The sequence below is a fragment of the Coregonus clupeaformis genome, chromosome 12, assembly GCF_020615455.1.
Source record: "Coregonus clupeaformis isolate EN_2021a chromosome 12, ASM2061545v1, whole genome shotgun sequence".
Classification (NCBI taxonomy): domain Eukaryota; kingdom Metazoa; phylum Chordata; class Actinopteri; order Salmoniformes; family Salmonidae; genus Coregonus; species Coregonus clupeaformis.
The window spans coordinates 19106236-19122729 of NC_059203.1; the positions used below are offsets into that span (position 1 = coordinate 19106236).

General features: G+C 48.9%; 1 protein-coding gene across 3 annotated transcripts; it reads left to right on the forward strand.

The window, feature by feature from the left end:
- Window positions 1–1299: 1299 nt before the first annotated feature.
- LOC121577906 (L-rhamnose-binding lectin CSL3-like) lies at window positions 1300–5110 on the forward strand. Of its 3 annotated transcripts, none has more exons than XM_041891891.1 (9): window positions 1300–1373; window positions 2340–2375; window positions 2459–2503; window positions 2646–2781; window positions 2862–2980; window positions 4342–4386; window positions 4535–4670; window positions 4751–4858; window positions 4930–5110. In XM_041891891.1, exons 1-8 carry the CDS (start codon window positions 1349–1351, stop codon window positions 4854–4856), a joined length of 648 nt encoding a protein of 215 aa, XP_041747825.1. In that variant the 5' UTR covers window positions 1300–1348; the 3' UTR covers window positions 4857–4858; window positions 4930–5110. The 3 variants fall into 3 exon arrangements, with proteins under 3 accessions (XP_041747825.1, XP_045079657.1, XP_041747824.1); XM_041891890.1 differs by having other exon boundaries at window positions 1326–1403; XM_045223722.1 differs by lacking the exon at window positions 2340–2375 and having other exon boundaries at window positions 1325–1373.
- Window positions 5111–16494: the final 11384 nt, after the last annotated feature.

Below are 16494 nucleotides of genomic sequence, written 5' to 3' on the forward strand. Positions count from 1 at the left end.
AGCGCACCTGATTCTAATAATTATCTGGTTGATAAGCTGAATCAGGTTAGTTACAACTGGGGTTGGATTGAAAACCTACAGGATGGTAGCTCTCCAGGAACAGGGTTGGAGAGCCCTGCCCCAGACCCACTACAATTTGCATACCGCCCCAACAGATCCACGGATGACGAAATCGGCATCGCACTGCACACTGCCCTATCCCGTTTGGACAAGAGGAATACCTATGTAAGAATGCAGTTCATCGACTACAGCTCAGCCTTCAACGCCATAGTGCCCTCCAATGTCCTCACTAAGCTCGGGGACCTGGGTCTGAACCCCACGGGGGGCCAGTATGAAAAATGAATGCACTCACTAATTGGAAGTCGCTCTGGATAACAGCATCTGCTAAATGACTCAAATGTAAATTAACTTCTACTGCTGCACCATTGAGAGCATCCTGTAGGGCTGTAACACCGCCTGGTATGGCAATTGTAACCACAGGGCTCTCCAGATGGTGGTGAGTTGAGGAAGAGGACACCCAGCCACCAGAAGTATACCTCATGGGGATCTGACCATAGAGAATACAGTATATCATCTAATATGTGTCCCATTATGGAGTCTGTGAGCGCACGGGCAGCTCCAATCAAATCAAATCAAATTAAAGATAATATTGAGTCAATATGCATTTAAAAGTAGTCCATTTTCTTCTTCTACTATTTCTATGAGTTGGCAAACAAACTAAAAGGTGCACACTGCCACATAGTGTTGTTTGAAAAGGTATAAAGTCAAAGTTGGAGATTTTCTGCCACCTACAGTCATGCAATGTTTGCTCACGAGTGTAATTCATTGGCTGATCCCTCCTGATGACCCGGATGGAATAATGGGGCGCGTTCAGCAGGTCGCAACGTTTTGGAAGGTTCAGATAGAAATATGCTATGGTGAACAAACATGTCTCTCCGACATAATAATAATAACAATAATAAGGAAATACGTTGGCTCTATTCATGAAATGTATATCGGCAACGCTCGAGAAGGTTTTGCAACTGAACTTGGCCCATGTGATTCTTCCTTAACCAGGAAGCCCCACCCAGATGACTACTTTAAACTGGTGGAAGCCCTCAATGGCAATGTTCATGCCAAAATGGATTTTAGCCATCTAGAGTCCTCTATATAACTCTATGAGACTGACACAAAAGCCTGGTACAGACCAGCAAAGCCCAGCCCCTGATTGCAATGAGGTGCACCTGGACACAAAATAGATACAGCTGGGTTAATTAAGACATGTCACATAACATAAATACAAGGTGTATTAGGTCAGGTTACCATCAGTTTCATCATATCTGCTACTACCACGCTTGTACCTGGCATCATGTTCAGACTGACGGTGGTCGTCTGTGAGTATTCAACTTCTGTATATGATGCAGGTTAGAATATATATCACTAAATGTATACATTTGTATTTCAGAGTTTTTGAAGTACGTGTCATATGACTTGAGGTCTACAGTATGATGCGTTAAGTTAAAGTTCAGTATTTCCATAATTTGACAGTACAGCAGGAAATGTAGAGGGAGACTGATCGTATGGGAATAGACATTTTGCAGGGCTTGAATGTTTCATGAGATGATGGTAGAACTCTTTATTGGAGGGTATTTTAATACATATCTGTTTAACCATCTAGAAACAAGCACTGTATCTAGAGCCCCCTTGTGAATTTGTCAAAAGTGTCAGGACACTTGCCCATACTATATTACAGTAGTCCAAAGATTAGTATTTGGTCCTATATTCCTAGCACACAATGACTACATCAAACATGTGACTCTACAAGGTATTTTGGCTGCGTTTGCAGTGTGTTTTGGTGTATGTTTTGCCCAATAGTGACTGGAGTTATTATCTTTCTAGATCTTTCTGAACACTTTTAAATTAATGCCATGATTAAGAAAGCATGAGTGAGACAGGCTACAAGGGCACATATCAACCCCTCACATTATCAATAACTGGGGAGGTTAGTATTTTTATGGGGTATAATCTTTGTTCCTTAACTTCCTCACATCACTATTAATTCAAGGTGGCATCCGCATGTATGTAGACGTGTTGAGAAGTATTTTAATCTTCAAAATGACAACCTTAACCATTCAGTTCCTTTTAGGCAAAAAAGTATCTATAACCAATTACAAATGCGTCTAACAAGTTTAGTCACATTACATGCATGGAATATGAGACCAAATGCTAAACTTGACTACTTTAATACACTAAAATATCTAAAATATTTGAGGATAGAGACAAATGCTCATTTCTAGCTTCACGGTCCAAATGCATATGATGTGGATTGTTGCTGAACTGGCTGTGTGATGTTGTTTCAGTGCTGGTTGCAGCTTGCTGTGCACTAACGGATGGAGGTACTGTGTGTAATGATGATGATGATACTACTACACCAAGCTAATGTGAGTGGTGTGTAACTCCTGTTTATTTGTCCTGGCAGCACGCAGCATCACATGTGAAGGCTCTGATGCTTTACTACAATGTGGTAAGCTAGTCAACACTACTGAACAGTGTATATACTCAGCTATCACCTGTGTTTTATACTGTAGATTACCTACACCAAAGATGCCCACCCTTGGCTCTCCTTCGTTCCTTATCTATCTTTTCGTTGTCCGTCTCTTCCTCAGATGGAGGTAAGATCCATATCGAGCGTGCCAACTATGGTCGTCGTCAACGCAACGTGTGTTCCATTGGGCGCCCCGCTAACCAACTCACCAACACCAACTGCCTCAGAAAATCCACCACCAGGAAGATGGCAGCAAGGTACTGGAACCTGTGGTGTGTATTTACCTGTAGACACCCATTGGCTGCAGCTATAACCACTACCTATCTTTGACACACAGGTGTGACGGGAAGAGCCAGTGTGTCGTCCCGGCATCCAATTCTGTTTTTGGAGACCCCTGTTTCGGAACCTATAAGTACCTGGACACTGAATATTCCTGTGTCCAACAGCAAGTAACAAGTCAGTCTGTGCTAATAATACTTGGTGGTGGGCACCAATATCGTTAAATTGATGTATTGAATATCTGTATGACTGAGGCATGTTGGGATATTGTTTGATACTTCGGGGAAAGGGCGCACTCTGCTGATGGCTAGCAAAGCCATAGAATGGGTTGGGTCACCAATGGGACCAGCTTGTTAACTTTGTATTATGGCCACCATGTGTTTTAATACATGCCCTTTTCTTTTCTCCACTTTTAAACCACCCTCACTTCCTAACTAACCCTAGCTAGCCCACAAACGGTTGTTATGGAACAATGTAGCCGGCAACAACTTTCGTTAGCATAGCTTATAGGGAGGTCAGAGACCTGGCAGTGTGGCGGCAGGACGACAACCTCTCACTCAACGTCGACGAAGAAGCTGATTGCAGACTACAGGAAACAGAGGCCGACCACGCCCCCATTTTCATCGACTGGGCTGTAGTGGAGCTTTTCGAGAGCTTCAAGTTCCTCAATGTCCGCATCACTAAGGATCCTTCATGGTCCATGCAGTAGTATAGAGGGCAAGACAATGCCTCTTCTCCAACCTGCCCAGGAGGCTAAAAATATGTGGTATTGGCCCTCCGATCCTCAGTTCTACAGCTGCACCATTGAGAGCATTTTGACTGGCTGTATCACCACTAGGTGTGGCAACTGCTTGGCATCCGACTGCAAGGCGCTACAGAGGGCAGTGCCTAAGGCCCAGTACATTACTGCGGCCACGCTCCATGCCATCAGGACCTCCTATACCATGCGTTGTCGGAAGGCCCTACATTTTCAATGACTCCAGCAACCCAAGTCATACTGTCCTCTGCAAGTGGTACCGCGGCACAAAGTCTGGAACCAGCAGGCTTCTACCCCCCCACACTCCCCGTCACTTAAGCTGCTATTTATAAGTCACTTTATTCATTAGAACTCAATTAGCCAGCTAGCACTTGGTAAGAAAGATGGGTAGTCGTACCACACAGGTCTCCTTTACATTGTGGCTTAGTTGATTCTTGCGCACACTTCATCTGGTGTAACAGTGAACATCTGTTTCAGCCAACATTAGCTAGCTCAAATCTCGTTTATAGCTATTCAGACGGCACGGGCACAAATTGTATAGAAATATAGCTTTGGTCTAGCGGTACGACTAGCTAATTTTAAACGTTTGCTTTCACATTCTGAGCAGTTTGAGATGATGACGTCTCATTAGGATCTTAAACCACAGTGCAACGGTTGAAGATAATGCATTTAACTTTCTACAACTCTGTATATGGCTAAACATTAATTAATCACTTCACCAAGCCATAGTATGCCTTTATTTGTCAGGCCAGTTTGGTGTAACTCCTGTTTGTCCTTACAGTAAGCAGCATCATATGTGAAGGCTCTGATTCTCAACTACAATGTGGTAAGCAGGTCAACACTACAGTACGGTATCCTCTCTGCTCTCATGTGGTGTTGTGTATATTAGTCTCCAGCCCACACAAACACCCAGCCTTGGCCTTCTGCCTTTTCTTCATCTATCTCTCCCTCTTCCTCCTCCTCTACTCCCTCAGATGAAGGTAAGATCCATATCCAGAGTGCCAACTATGGTCGTCGTCAACGCAACGTGTGTTCCATTGGGCGCCCTGATAACCAACTCACCAACACCAACTGCCTCAGCCAATCCACTACCAGTAAGATGGCAGAAAGGTAAGGAAACCAACGGTGTGTATTTACCTGTACACTCATTGGCTGTAGTGATAACCTCTACCTGTATTTTAAACACACAGGTGTGATGGGAAGAGCCAGTGTGTCGTTCCGGCATCCAACTCAGTGTTTGGAGACCCCTGTGTCGGAACCTATAAGTACCTGGAGGTGGCTTACACCTGTGACTAAATGTGAGTTATATACATGCTCGCACACATGACTGGGAACTTGAATGCTGGTGCTGACTGTTTTTGTCTTGCAGGATATCTTCCCTGATGACCCTAAAGGCTTCTGGGATTTCTTCATCGAGTGGATCAGTTTATTTTCCTCCAACCCCCAAAATCAACTTCAAATCATTGTAAACCTGTGCCTTTTGTGCTAAAGCGTTTCTTAAACAATTCTGAACTGTGGTGGTTGGTCTGAATTAAACTAAGCAGCATGAATCCAAGACTTGGTGTCTTTAGTTCTATATTACTAAATGTCTACTGTCACACCAATATTACTGAACATGTGTCCTGTATTCTGTCTTACACTGTTCACTGAAGACCCATAAGTGTGAACTGATCTGGACGGTCAAATCAATTATACCTGCCTCTAAAATCATTGCCAGGTAGCACCGTTGACTTATGACCTCAGTAGGCCTAATGGACTTAATCCATATTATTTTGGGAATGTCATTGTCACACGGCACTAAATAATCTGGTCAGAATGTGGACATGGACGGTTAAGAAGTTTTAATACAACGTGTAGACTCTCCAAACCTTGATCACATGAAACAAATGTTAGCATGAGGTGTGAAATGCCGCTTTTATTGGGGATGAGCGGAGCACCACAACGACGGTCCCTATTCTGGTTTGCCTAATTTCAGTTTAACAAAACAAGTATTGTTGTACTGTCTCAACCGCTGTGAAATAGTTTTATAACAAACTTGTTTTTCAGCTGATGCCAGTGTATAAAACTATGCATAGACATTCTTTCATTGAGGGACAGATCTACAACCCATTTCTGTGATTTGGTCAAGTTGCCCAAAAAGTGATATATTACAGCGTTAACGATCTATATTAAGTTGTATGAAGCACATAGCAGTCAACACCAACATTAGTCATTTAAACAATTTTAAATGTCAGGATGGTAATTTCTCTGGGCGTTGACGTAGTTCAGATGTTATCAAGAGCGGATGATGAACTGTCAGATCTGAGCTGCATCCTCAGCAACACTACGCTTTCCCCTCAAGTTCTGTCTTCCGGCTTTGTAGATGGTTCGCTCGATAGCCACACACCACGTAGCACCCACTTGAGTCATTCTACTCGAGCAGGTGCTGGGAGCTCACCACTCAATGTTCATGGTCAGAATTGCTCATCACACTTCAGTTGGCAATTCTACAGAGGTTGGAGACTGCGTTTACTACATGCCGTGCTCGCTAACCTTGAGGTTGCTAGTGTCCTGCACTGCCGCCTGCTTTTCCGCTGTTATTTTAACGTTAAAGCAAGGGTAATCACTATGCGGTTGTGCCACGTGAGAGTTGGGTTGATTACATTAGCTATCCATGTCCCTCACCATAATGTTTACAAAACTGAGGCAAAGCAGTGCTCTGCAGGCAGGGGCAAAGAACACTGTGTACCTGTGTCCCCTGTGGTCTTTCAGCGGCTGGCATCCAATATTGGAGCGTTGCAGCAATGTGTGGTACAGGCCAAAGATACTTTTGAGGAGATGGGGAAACTCCATTGGAATCGTATTAATGCCCATTTTGTATGTTGTCAAAGGGCTGCGCAGTGCATTCTGGAACAAGGAGATCTCTCCAGGAGGGATTGGGAGTCAATTGGGCGCTAGTTCAAAAACCCAACATTATGCCAGGGGCTGATGTGGATGCGGTGTTGGAGTCAGGCGCAGGACACAGAAGCTTAGTTGATCCGACTTTAATAGTCACAGGAGCAAAATACAAATCCAACGGGCCTCAACAAACAGGAGGCGAGCGAATACGCAAAACAGTTCGAAAAGCACTAACAAGAAAACAAATAACCTACACCAACGGACAGGCGTACAACAACACAACTACAAACAAAACCTAAGGAAACTTGTAGGTGACATCAATACGAGATATGGAACAGGTGCACTAATCAGACAAGACCAAACAACATCAAACGGTAGCAGCTAGTACTCCGGGGACGACGAACGCCGAAGCCTGCCCGAACAAGGAGGAGGAGCAGTCTCGGCGGAATTCGTGACAGTACCCCCCCCCCCCTTGACGCGCGGTGTCGTATAAATATTTGACTAATAATTAATCAACTCAATATCTCGCAAGACACCAGAGCTTGTGAATCCAAGAATTTAGACTTTATTGCATAACAAAGCCGAGCTTGCTCCATGGAACAATTGTCTCTATCTGGCTTAGAGATCTCTTATATACACACAAATGAACAAACATGCGTACATTCCTAACTTATTTTAGTTCTGCACCACCCTTCTTTTTCAACGTCCAGCTGTCACACAATGTCCACTCCAAAAGGTCATGAATGCTTTTTTCTATATGAAGCCTCTCATTCTATCATTCTATTGGCTGCGTGGCTTAGGCCCCTTCTTAAAAAAGAACTACGGTAATGCATACCATGTGTCCATAACAAGCCCATGGGCCACAGTTTGAGAGCCCCTGCGACAGAGCACATACATTCATTTAAACATAATCATGTTTATTACTAATATTATTATTTTACCTTTGACCTCTCCCTACTTTTGCCTTAATGATACATAAAATAATACCATAGCGGCTCCAGCTGTGCGCTGACCCCGGCCTCGGGGACGGCCAGGAGGACGTGGAGCAGGGCGCGTAGGATGACTACGATGGAACTCAGTCAGGAGGGATGGATCTAAGATGTCCCTCCTAGGCACCCAGCACCATTCCTCCGGACCGTACCCCTCCCACTCCACGAGATATTGTAGACCCCCCATCCGACGTCTTGAATCCACAATGGACCGGACTGAGTACGCCGGAGCCCCCTCGATGTCCAGTGGGGGCGGAGGGGTCTCTCTTATCTCACTCTCCTGGAGCGGACCAGCTACCACCGGCCTGAGGAGAGACACATGGAATGAGGGGTTAATGTGATAGTCATTAGGCAGTTGCAACCTGTAACACACCTCATTCAATCTCCTCAGGACTTTAAATGGCCCCACAAACCGCCGGCCAATCTTCCGGCAGGGCAGGCGAAGGGGCAGGTTTCGAGTCGAGAGCCAGACTCGATCTCCAGGGGCGTAGACTGGACCCTCACTGCGGTGGAGGTCGGCGCTCGCCTTCTGCCTGCTGATGGCCCACTGCAGATGTACGTGGGCAGCGTTCCACGCCTCCTCCGAGCGCCGAAACCACTCATCCACCGCAGGAGCCTCGATCTGGCTCTGATGCCATGGTGCCAGAACCGGCTGATAACCTAACACACACTGAAAAGGGGTCAGGTTAGTAAAGGAGTGGCGGAGAGAGTTCTGAGCCATCTCTGCCCAGGGGATATACCCCAACCACTCCTCCGGCCGGCCCTGGCAATAGGATCTCAGAAACCTACCCACATCCTGGTTCACTCTCTCCACCTGCCCATTACTATTTATTTATCTTGGCCAGGTCGCAGTTGTAAATGAGAACTTGTTCTCAACTGGCTTACCTGGTTAAATAAAGGTTAAATAAAAAAAATAAAAAATAATTCTCTCCGGGTGGTAACCCGAGGTAAGGCTAACCGAGACCCCCAAGCGTTCCATGAACGCCCTCCAGAGTCTAGAGGTGAATTGGGGACCCCGATCAGACACTATATCAGGGGGGTCAAACGTACGGCCCGCGGGCCGGATCAGGCCCGCAAACGGGTTTAATCCGGCCCGCGAGATGATTTTTAAAAAATGCGCTGCAATTTTTAAATATAATAAACTGCTGTTCCAATTGCGTCCACTGGATGGCGCAATAGCAATTGTGTTAAGCAAGCAAACTGTTTATACCGGGGCAGAGCAAGTAGGTCAAGCACGTGCAGCCAATGAGCTACTTTGTTTTGCCCGCGATATTTATTACGGCTTCTACTTTTAACATTATGTGCTTTGGCACCCTCATTGCCCCAATATGTCTCTGTCAAAAAAGAGAAAAGTGGACGCAGAGTGCAGAGTGTTCCAAGAAAAATGGTCATCCTATTTAATCACGGAATTGAATGGGAAAGCTGTATGTTTGGTGTGTTCAGAGCATGTTGCAGTGCTGACAGAATATAACCTTCGTCGCCACTATGTGAGTCTTCATGCCGACAAATATGACAACTTTCAAGGACAGCGGAGATGAGAGAAGGTGAATGAACTGTTGGCGGGTCTGAAGAAACAGCAGTCTGTATTTACTCACAGCCGAGACATCAGTGACGCTGCAGTGAAAGCTAGCTACCTCATTGCTAATGAAATCGCAGTGGCTTCAAAACCATTTAGTGAGGGTGAATTTGTAAAAACATGCATGATGAAGGCAGCGGAGATTGTGTGCCCTGAAAAGCGGCAGGCTTTTGCAAATATCAGCCTGACAAGAAACACAGTTGCAGACAGGATTTCCGATCTTTCAGTGGATTTGGACAGCCAGTTGAAGCAAAAAGTAAAGTCATTTATTGCGTTCGGTTGCAATTGATGAAAGCACGGACATTACAGATGTTGCACAACTGGCCATTTTTTCATCCGCGGAGTTGATGACACATTGACCGTCACCGAGGAGTTCGTGGAGTTGGTGCCGATGACAGATACGACAGCAGCTGATATTTTTACCGCACTCGTCGGCGCGCTGGACAGGGTCGGAGTGGACTGGTCCCGCGCTGTCAGCCTGGCTACAGATGGTGCGCCCTCAATGATCTGGAAAAAAGCAGGCGTTGTGACAAAGTTCAGAGAGAAAGTGCAATCTGCAAATGGAGGACGTGATTTTTTGACTTTTCACTGTATTTTGCACCAGGAGGCTTTGTGTTGCAAGTCATTAAAGATGGATAAGTCATGGTGGTCATCCAAACTGTTAATTTCATCCGATCCAGAAGCCTGAATCACCGTCAGTTTGACAGCCTTCTCAGAGAGAAAGACCACATCTATGGCCTGCCATACCACACTGAGGTAAGATGGTTATGCCGAGGTGCTGTGCTAAGGCGTTTCTTTGATTTACGAGAAGAAATTGAACAGTTCATGGAAGAAAAGGACAAACCAGTGTTAGAATTTCATTCCGCAGAATGGATGCCGGACCTTGCATTTATGGTGGATGTTACAGAGCACCTGAATAACTTGAACAAACAGCTGCAAGGGCGCAACAAAGTTGTCACGCAGTATTATGACAGCATACGTTCTTTCAAGTTGAAGCTGTCATTGTGGGAGACGCAACTTGCCGGTGGTGATGCAGCTCAATTCCCCTGTCTGAAAAATGTGTGCGCGACCCAACATGTGGCAGACATGAAGCGGTTCAAAGATAAAATAACGGGACTGTTACGGGAGTTTGAGCAACGCTTTCAGATTTATGTTTATATGTTTTTATGTTGATGTGCTATTGTTTTTAATTGTTTTTATTTTATTTGTATATTTAACCTATTCTTGACTCTGTGGTTCTTGCACTTGTTTGGCGAACAGGATTTCATTATTTTTATCTACATTTCTGCCTGAGAAATGACACCCTGATATAGTTCTGTGATCTGTGAAACAGTTCTGTTAATTACTGAGGCATTGTGTGTTTGTGTGTTCTTTTTCTTTGGAATTTTCAAATAAACTTGACGTGTTTTATGATTAATAGTGATGTTATGCTTGTACTATTTTGGACACACTGTCCTCAGGCTCCAGCTTTATGTTGTATGTTGATCGTATTAAAACAAAGAAAACAATCTGAAGTTGTTGTTTTTAAGTTATATATACCATGATTTTTCCGGTCCGGCCCACTTGGGAATAGATTTTCCTCCATGTGGCCCCTGAGCTAAAATGAGTTTGACACCCCTGCACTATATCCTCGGGAACCCCGTAGTGCCGGAAGACGTGGGTGAACAAAGCGGTCTGTAGGGCAGTAGGGAGACCCGGCATTGGAATGAGACGACAGGCCTTAGAGAACCGATCCACAACGACCAGAATAGTGGTATTCCCCTGAGAGGGGGGAAGGTCCGTGACAAAGTCCACCGAGAGGTGAGACCACGGCCGTTGTGGAACGGTCAGGGGTTGTAACTTCCCCCTGGGCAGGTGTCTAGGCACCTTACACTGAGCGCACACCGAGCAGGAGGAGACATAAACCCTCACGTCCCTAGCCAATGTTGGCCACCAGTACTTAACACTAAGGTAGTGCACTGTCCGGCCAATACCTGGATGTCCAGAGGAGGGTGACGTATGAGCCCAGTAGATGAGACGATCACGGACCTCGAGCGGCACGTACGTCCGACCCACTGGACACTCTGGGGGAGTAGGGTTGGTGCGTAACGCCCGCTCAATTTTCGCATCGACCTCCCATACCACCGGTGGCAGCAGACAAGACTCCGGCAGTATGGGAGTGGGCTCAATGGACCTCTCCTCTGCGACATACCGCCGGGACAGGGCGTCTGCCTTACCGTTCTGGGACCCTGGGATGGAAGTGATCTTAAAAACGAACCGGGTCAGGAACATGTTCCACCTAGCCTGACGAGCGTTCAATCTCCTCGCTGCCCGGATGTACTCCAGGTTATGATGGTCAGTCAGAATGAGAAAAGGGTGTTGAGCCCCCTCAAGCCAATGCCTCCACACCTTTAGGGCTTGAACCACGGCTAACAGCTCCCTGTCCCCTACGTCATAATTACGCTCCGCTGGGCTGAGCTTTTTAGAATAAAAAGCGCAGGGACGGAGCTTAGGAGGCGTGCCGGAGCGTTGCGACAGTACTGCCCCAATCCCGGCCTCTGACGCGTCCACCTCTACCTGGAACGCTAAAGTGGGGTCCGGGTGCGCCAGCACCGGAGCCGAAGTGAACAGGTCCTTCAGTTTACGAAACGCCCTGTCCTCTTCAGCCGACCACTGCAAACGCACCGGGGCCCCCTTCAGCAGGGAAGTAATGGGAGCTGCTACCTGTCCAAAACCCCGGATAAACCTCCGGTAGTAATTGGCAAAACCCAAAAACTGCTGCACCTCTTTAACAGTGGTTGGGGTTTGCCAGTTACGCACGGCTGACACCCGGTCAATCTCCATCTTCACCCCTGACGCGGACAACCGATGACCCAAGAAGGAGATGGACTCCTGGAAAAACAGACATTTCTCTGCCTTGACATACAAGTCATGCTCCAACAGCCTACCCAACACTTGGCGCACCAGGGCTACATGCTCGGCTCATGTAGCAGAGTACACTAGGATGTCGTCAATGTACACTACCACTCCCTGCCCATGCAGGTCCCGGAAGATCTCGTCCACAAATGATTGGAAGACTGAAGGAGCATTCATTAAACCGTATGGCATGACAAGATACTCATAATGACCTGAGGTGGTACTAAATGCCTGTTTCGGCCGAGGCTGCTCCTCCTCCTTGTTCGGGCAGGTTTCGGCGGTCGTCGTCCCCGGAGTACTAGCTGCCACCAATCTATGTTTCATGTTCGTTTGGTTTAGTCTGGATGTTGTACACCTGTGTCTAGTTAGTCCTCGTTAGTGTCCTATTTAGTTCTCATTGTGTGTGTTTGGTGTTGTGTGTGATTGCTCCTCTGTTGGTGTTCGGAGCTACGTATTCTTCCCTCCGTGTTTGGAGAGGTTTTCGCACATGTTAGTGCGCCGTTTGTTTGACGCCTGTGTGCGCCGTTATTTCGCCTCCGGGCTTATTGTTCTCGTGTACTACGTGAATAACTCACTAAAGTCTTTTGGACTTGGCTTCTGCGTCCTGCGCTTGATTCCTCCACCACACCCACCTTCAGCACCCCATGACAGAATCACACACCACTTGAATGGAATCAGCAGGAGCAACCGTCACGCCTGAGTCGCTGGAGGAGCATGTCCGCGGCCAGGATGACCAGATACGACAACTGGGGACCGCTCTTCAGGACGTCATCAACACCCTGCACCGATGGGAGTCCAGAGGAGTACCCACACCTCCACCTACCCTGCCAACCCCATCGGCCGGTCCACCAGTCCCAGGTCCGGAACCCAGTGGGATTCGGCTCTCGCTCCCGAGGGCGTATGACGGAACAGCTGCCGGGTGTCAGGGGTTCCTCCTGCAGGTGGAGCTCTACCTGGCCACTGTACACCCGGTGCCCTCGGGACACGAGACCGTTTCCACCCTCATCTCCTGTCTCACAGGCAAGGCGTTGGAATGGGCCAACGCCGAGTGGAGGAGGATGGACGCCACCACCATCTCCTACGCCGAGTTCTCCCGTCGCTTCAAGGCCGTGTTCGACCATCCACCTGAGGGCAAAGCGGCGGGGGAGCGTCTAGTCCACCTGAGACAGGGGAAGAGGAGCGCACAGGCGTTCGCGCTGGAGTTCCGGACTCTAGCGGCAGACGCAGGGTGGAATGAACGGGCCCTCATCGACCATTTTCGATGTAGCCTACGGGAGGACGTTCAACGTGAGTTGGCCTGCAGGGCCACCAATTTCACCTTCGACCAGTTGGTCGATATGTCCATCCATCTGGACACCCTGCTGGCCACCCGTGGACGTCCCGAGTGGGGTCCGTCCATTCCACCCTCCGGCACCTCCGAGCCGAGCCCTATGGAGCTCGGGGGTGCTGGCGCTAGAGGAAGGAGGAGGAGGAGCCCGAGGGGGCCTGTCCCCTGCACCAAGTGCGGTCGTGGAGGGCACACTGTGGCCAGGTGCTGGGGAGGGTTCCCCGAGGGAGGAGACAACAGGCCACGCACTGGGGAGGCTTCCCAGGTGAGTAGACGCCCCACTTACCCAGAGCTCTCTGTTGCGCACTTTTGTATACCTGTTTGTTTTCCACAGGTTGCACCTCATTCCCAGCATAAGGCGCTAGTAGATTCAGGTGCAGCTGGGAATTTTGTTAATCGGAAGTTTTGTTTAGATTTAGGGATCCCTCTCCTACCTGTTGACAAGCCTTTTCCGGTTCATGCTTTAGATAGCCGCCCGTCGGGGTTGATTAGGGAAGTCACAGCGCCACTTAGGATGTGTGCGCAGGGGGGTCATGAGGAGACTATACAGTTGTATCTGATCGACTCTCCTGCGTACCCGAAGGTGCTGGGAATTCCCTGGTTAAGCACCCATAACCCTGCTATTTCGTGGCAACAGAGGGCTCTCGATGGGTGGTCTGCTCAGTGTGAGGGGCGATGTCTGGGTGTTTCCGTAGGGGCGACTTCGGTGGAAAGTCCAAACCAAGTGCCCGCACTGCACATTCCGCCTGAATATGGGGATTTAGCTCTCGTGTTTAGTAAAGCTAGGGCGACGCAGTTGCCTTCTCATAGACAGGGGGATTGTGCGATTGATCTCCAGGCAGGAGCAGCGCTCCCACGGAGCCACGTGTATCCTTTGTCTCAAGAGGAGAGAAAAGCTATGGAAACTTACATAGACGAATCTTTGAGACAAGGATACATACGGCCCTCCACTTCTCCCGCCTCCTCGAGCTTCTTTTTTGTGAAAAAAAAAGATGGAGGGTTGCGCCCGTGCATCGACTACCGTGGTCTCAATCAGATTACTGTGAAATACAGTTATCCACTCCCTCTGATTGCGACCATGACGGAGTCATTGCATGGAGCGCGGTTTTTCACAAAACTGGATCTCAGGAGCGCGTATAACTTGGTGCGCATTAGGGAGGGCAACGAATGGAAAACAGCGTTTAGTACCACGTCAGGTCATTTCGAGTATCTCGTCATGCCATATGGGTTGATGAATGCTCCATCAGTTTTCCAATCCTTCGTAGATGACATTTTCCGGGATATGCAGGGGCAAGGGATGGTCGTGTACATTGATGACATTCTAGTGTACTCGTCTACCCGGGCCGAGCATATAGCCCAGGTGCGTCGTGTATTGAGGAGGCTGTTGGAGCACGACCTATATGTCAAGGCAGAGAAATGTCTGTATCCTTTTTGGGTTATCGGTTGTCCGCGTCAAGGGTGAGAATGGAGGTGGATCGTGTGTCAGCTGTGCGTAATTGGCAAACCCCAACCACTGTCAAAGAGGTGCAGCAGTTCTTGGGCTTTGCGAATTACTACCGGAGGTTTATCCGGGGTTTTGGACAGGTGGCAGCTCCCATCACGTCCCTTCTGAAAGGGGGTCCGGTGCGCCTGCAGTGGTCAGCTGATGCGGACAGGGCCTTTAAGAGACTGAAGGACCTGTTTACGTCGGCTCCGGTGCTGGCGCATCCGGACCCCGCATTACCCTTTCAGGTAGAGGTGGACGCGTCTGAAGCCGGTATAGGGGCCGTGCTCTCTCAACGGTCCGGCACGCCACCTAAACTCCGCTCCTGTGCTTTTTACTCAAAAAAGCTCTGCCCGGCGGAGCGAAATTATGACGTCGGGGACAGGGAGCTGTTAGCTGTAGTTCAGGCCCTTAAGGTGTGGAGGCATTGGCTTGAGGGGGCTCAACACCCTTTCCTCATTTTGACTGACCATCGGAACCTGGAGTACATCCGGGCAGCGAAGAGACAGAACCCTCGCCAGGCTCGATGGAGTATGTTTCTCGCCAGGTTCGTATTTAAAATCACATACATCCCTGGGTCCCAGAATGGTAAGGCAGATGCGCTGTCCCGGCGGTATGACACGGAGGAGAGGTCCGTTGAGCCTACTCCCATACTACCGGAGTCTTGTCTTGTGGCACCGGTGGTGTGGGAGGTCGATGCCGAAATCGAGCGAGCGTTGCGTACCGACCCCAGCCCTCCACAGTGTCCTGAGGGTCGGAAGTACGTTCCGCTCGAGATTCGGGATCGACTCATTTACTGGGCTCACACGTCACCCTCCTCTGGACATCTGGGTATTGGCCGGACAGTGCATTGTCTTAGCACTAAATACTGGTGGCCCACGTTAGCCAGGGATGTGAGGGTTTATGTCTCCTCCTGCTCGGTGTGCGCCCAGTGTAAGGCGCCCAGACACCTGCCCAGGGGTAAGTTACAACCCCTGCCCGTTCCACAACGACCATGGTCCCACCTCTCGGTGGATTTTGTGACAGACCTTCCCCTCTCTCAGGGGAATACCACCATCCTGGTCGTTGTGGACCGGTTCTCTAAGGCCTGTCGTCTTCTCCCTATGTCGGGTCTTCCTACTGCCCTACAAACCGCAGAGGCCCTATTTACCCACGTCTTCCGGCATTACGGGTACCCGAGGATATAGTGTCTGATCGAGGCCCCCAGTTTACCTCCCGAGTATGGAGAGCGTTCATGGAACGTTTGGGGGTCTCGGTGAGCCTTACCTCGGGGTACCACCCGAGAGTAACGGGCAGGTAGAACGAGTCAACCAGGATGTGGGTAGGTTTCTGAGGTCGTATTGCCAGGACCGGCCTGAGGAGTGGGCTCGGTACATTCCCTGGGCCGAGATGGCCCAGAACTCTCTCCGCCACTCCTCTACCAACCTAACCCCCTTCCAATGTGTGTTAGGTTACCAGCCGGTTCTGGCACCTTGGCAGCAGAGCCAGATCGAGGCCCCTGCGGTGGATGATTGGATGAGGCGCTCGGAGGAGACGTGGAACGCTGCACACGTCCACCTGCAGCGGGCCATCCGTCGTCACAAGGCGAGCGCCGATCTCCACCGCAGTGAGGGGCCGGTGTACGCACCCGGAGATCAAGTCTGGCTCTCTACCAGAAACCTACCCCTCCGCCTGCCCTGCCGGAAGCTGGGTCGGCGGTTTGTGGGGCCTTTTAAAGGCCTGAGAAGATTGAACGAGGTGTGTTATAGGTTACATCTGCCTGTTGAATATAATAATATTAACCCCTC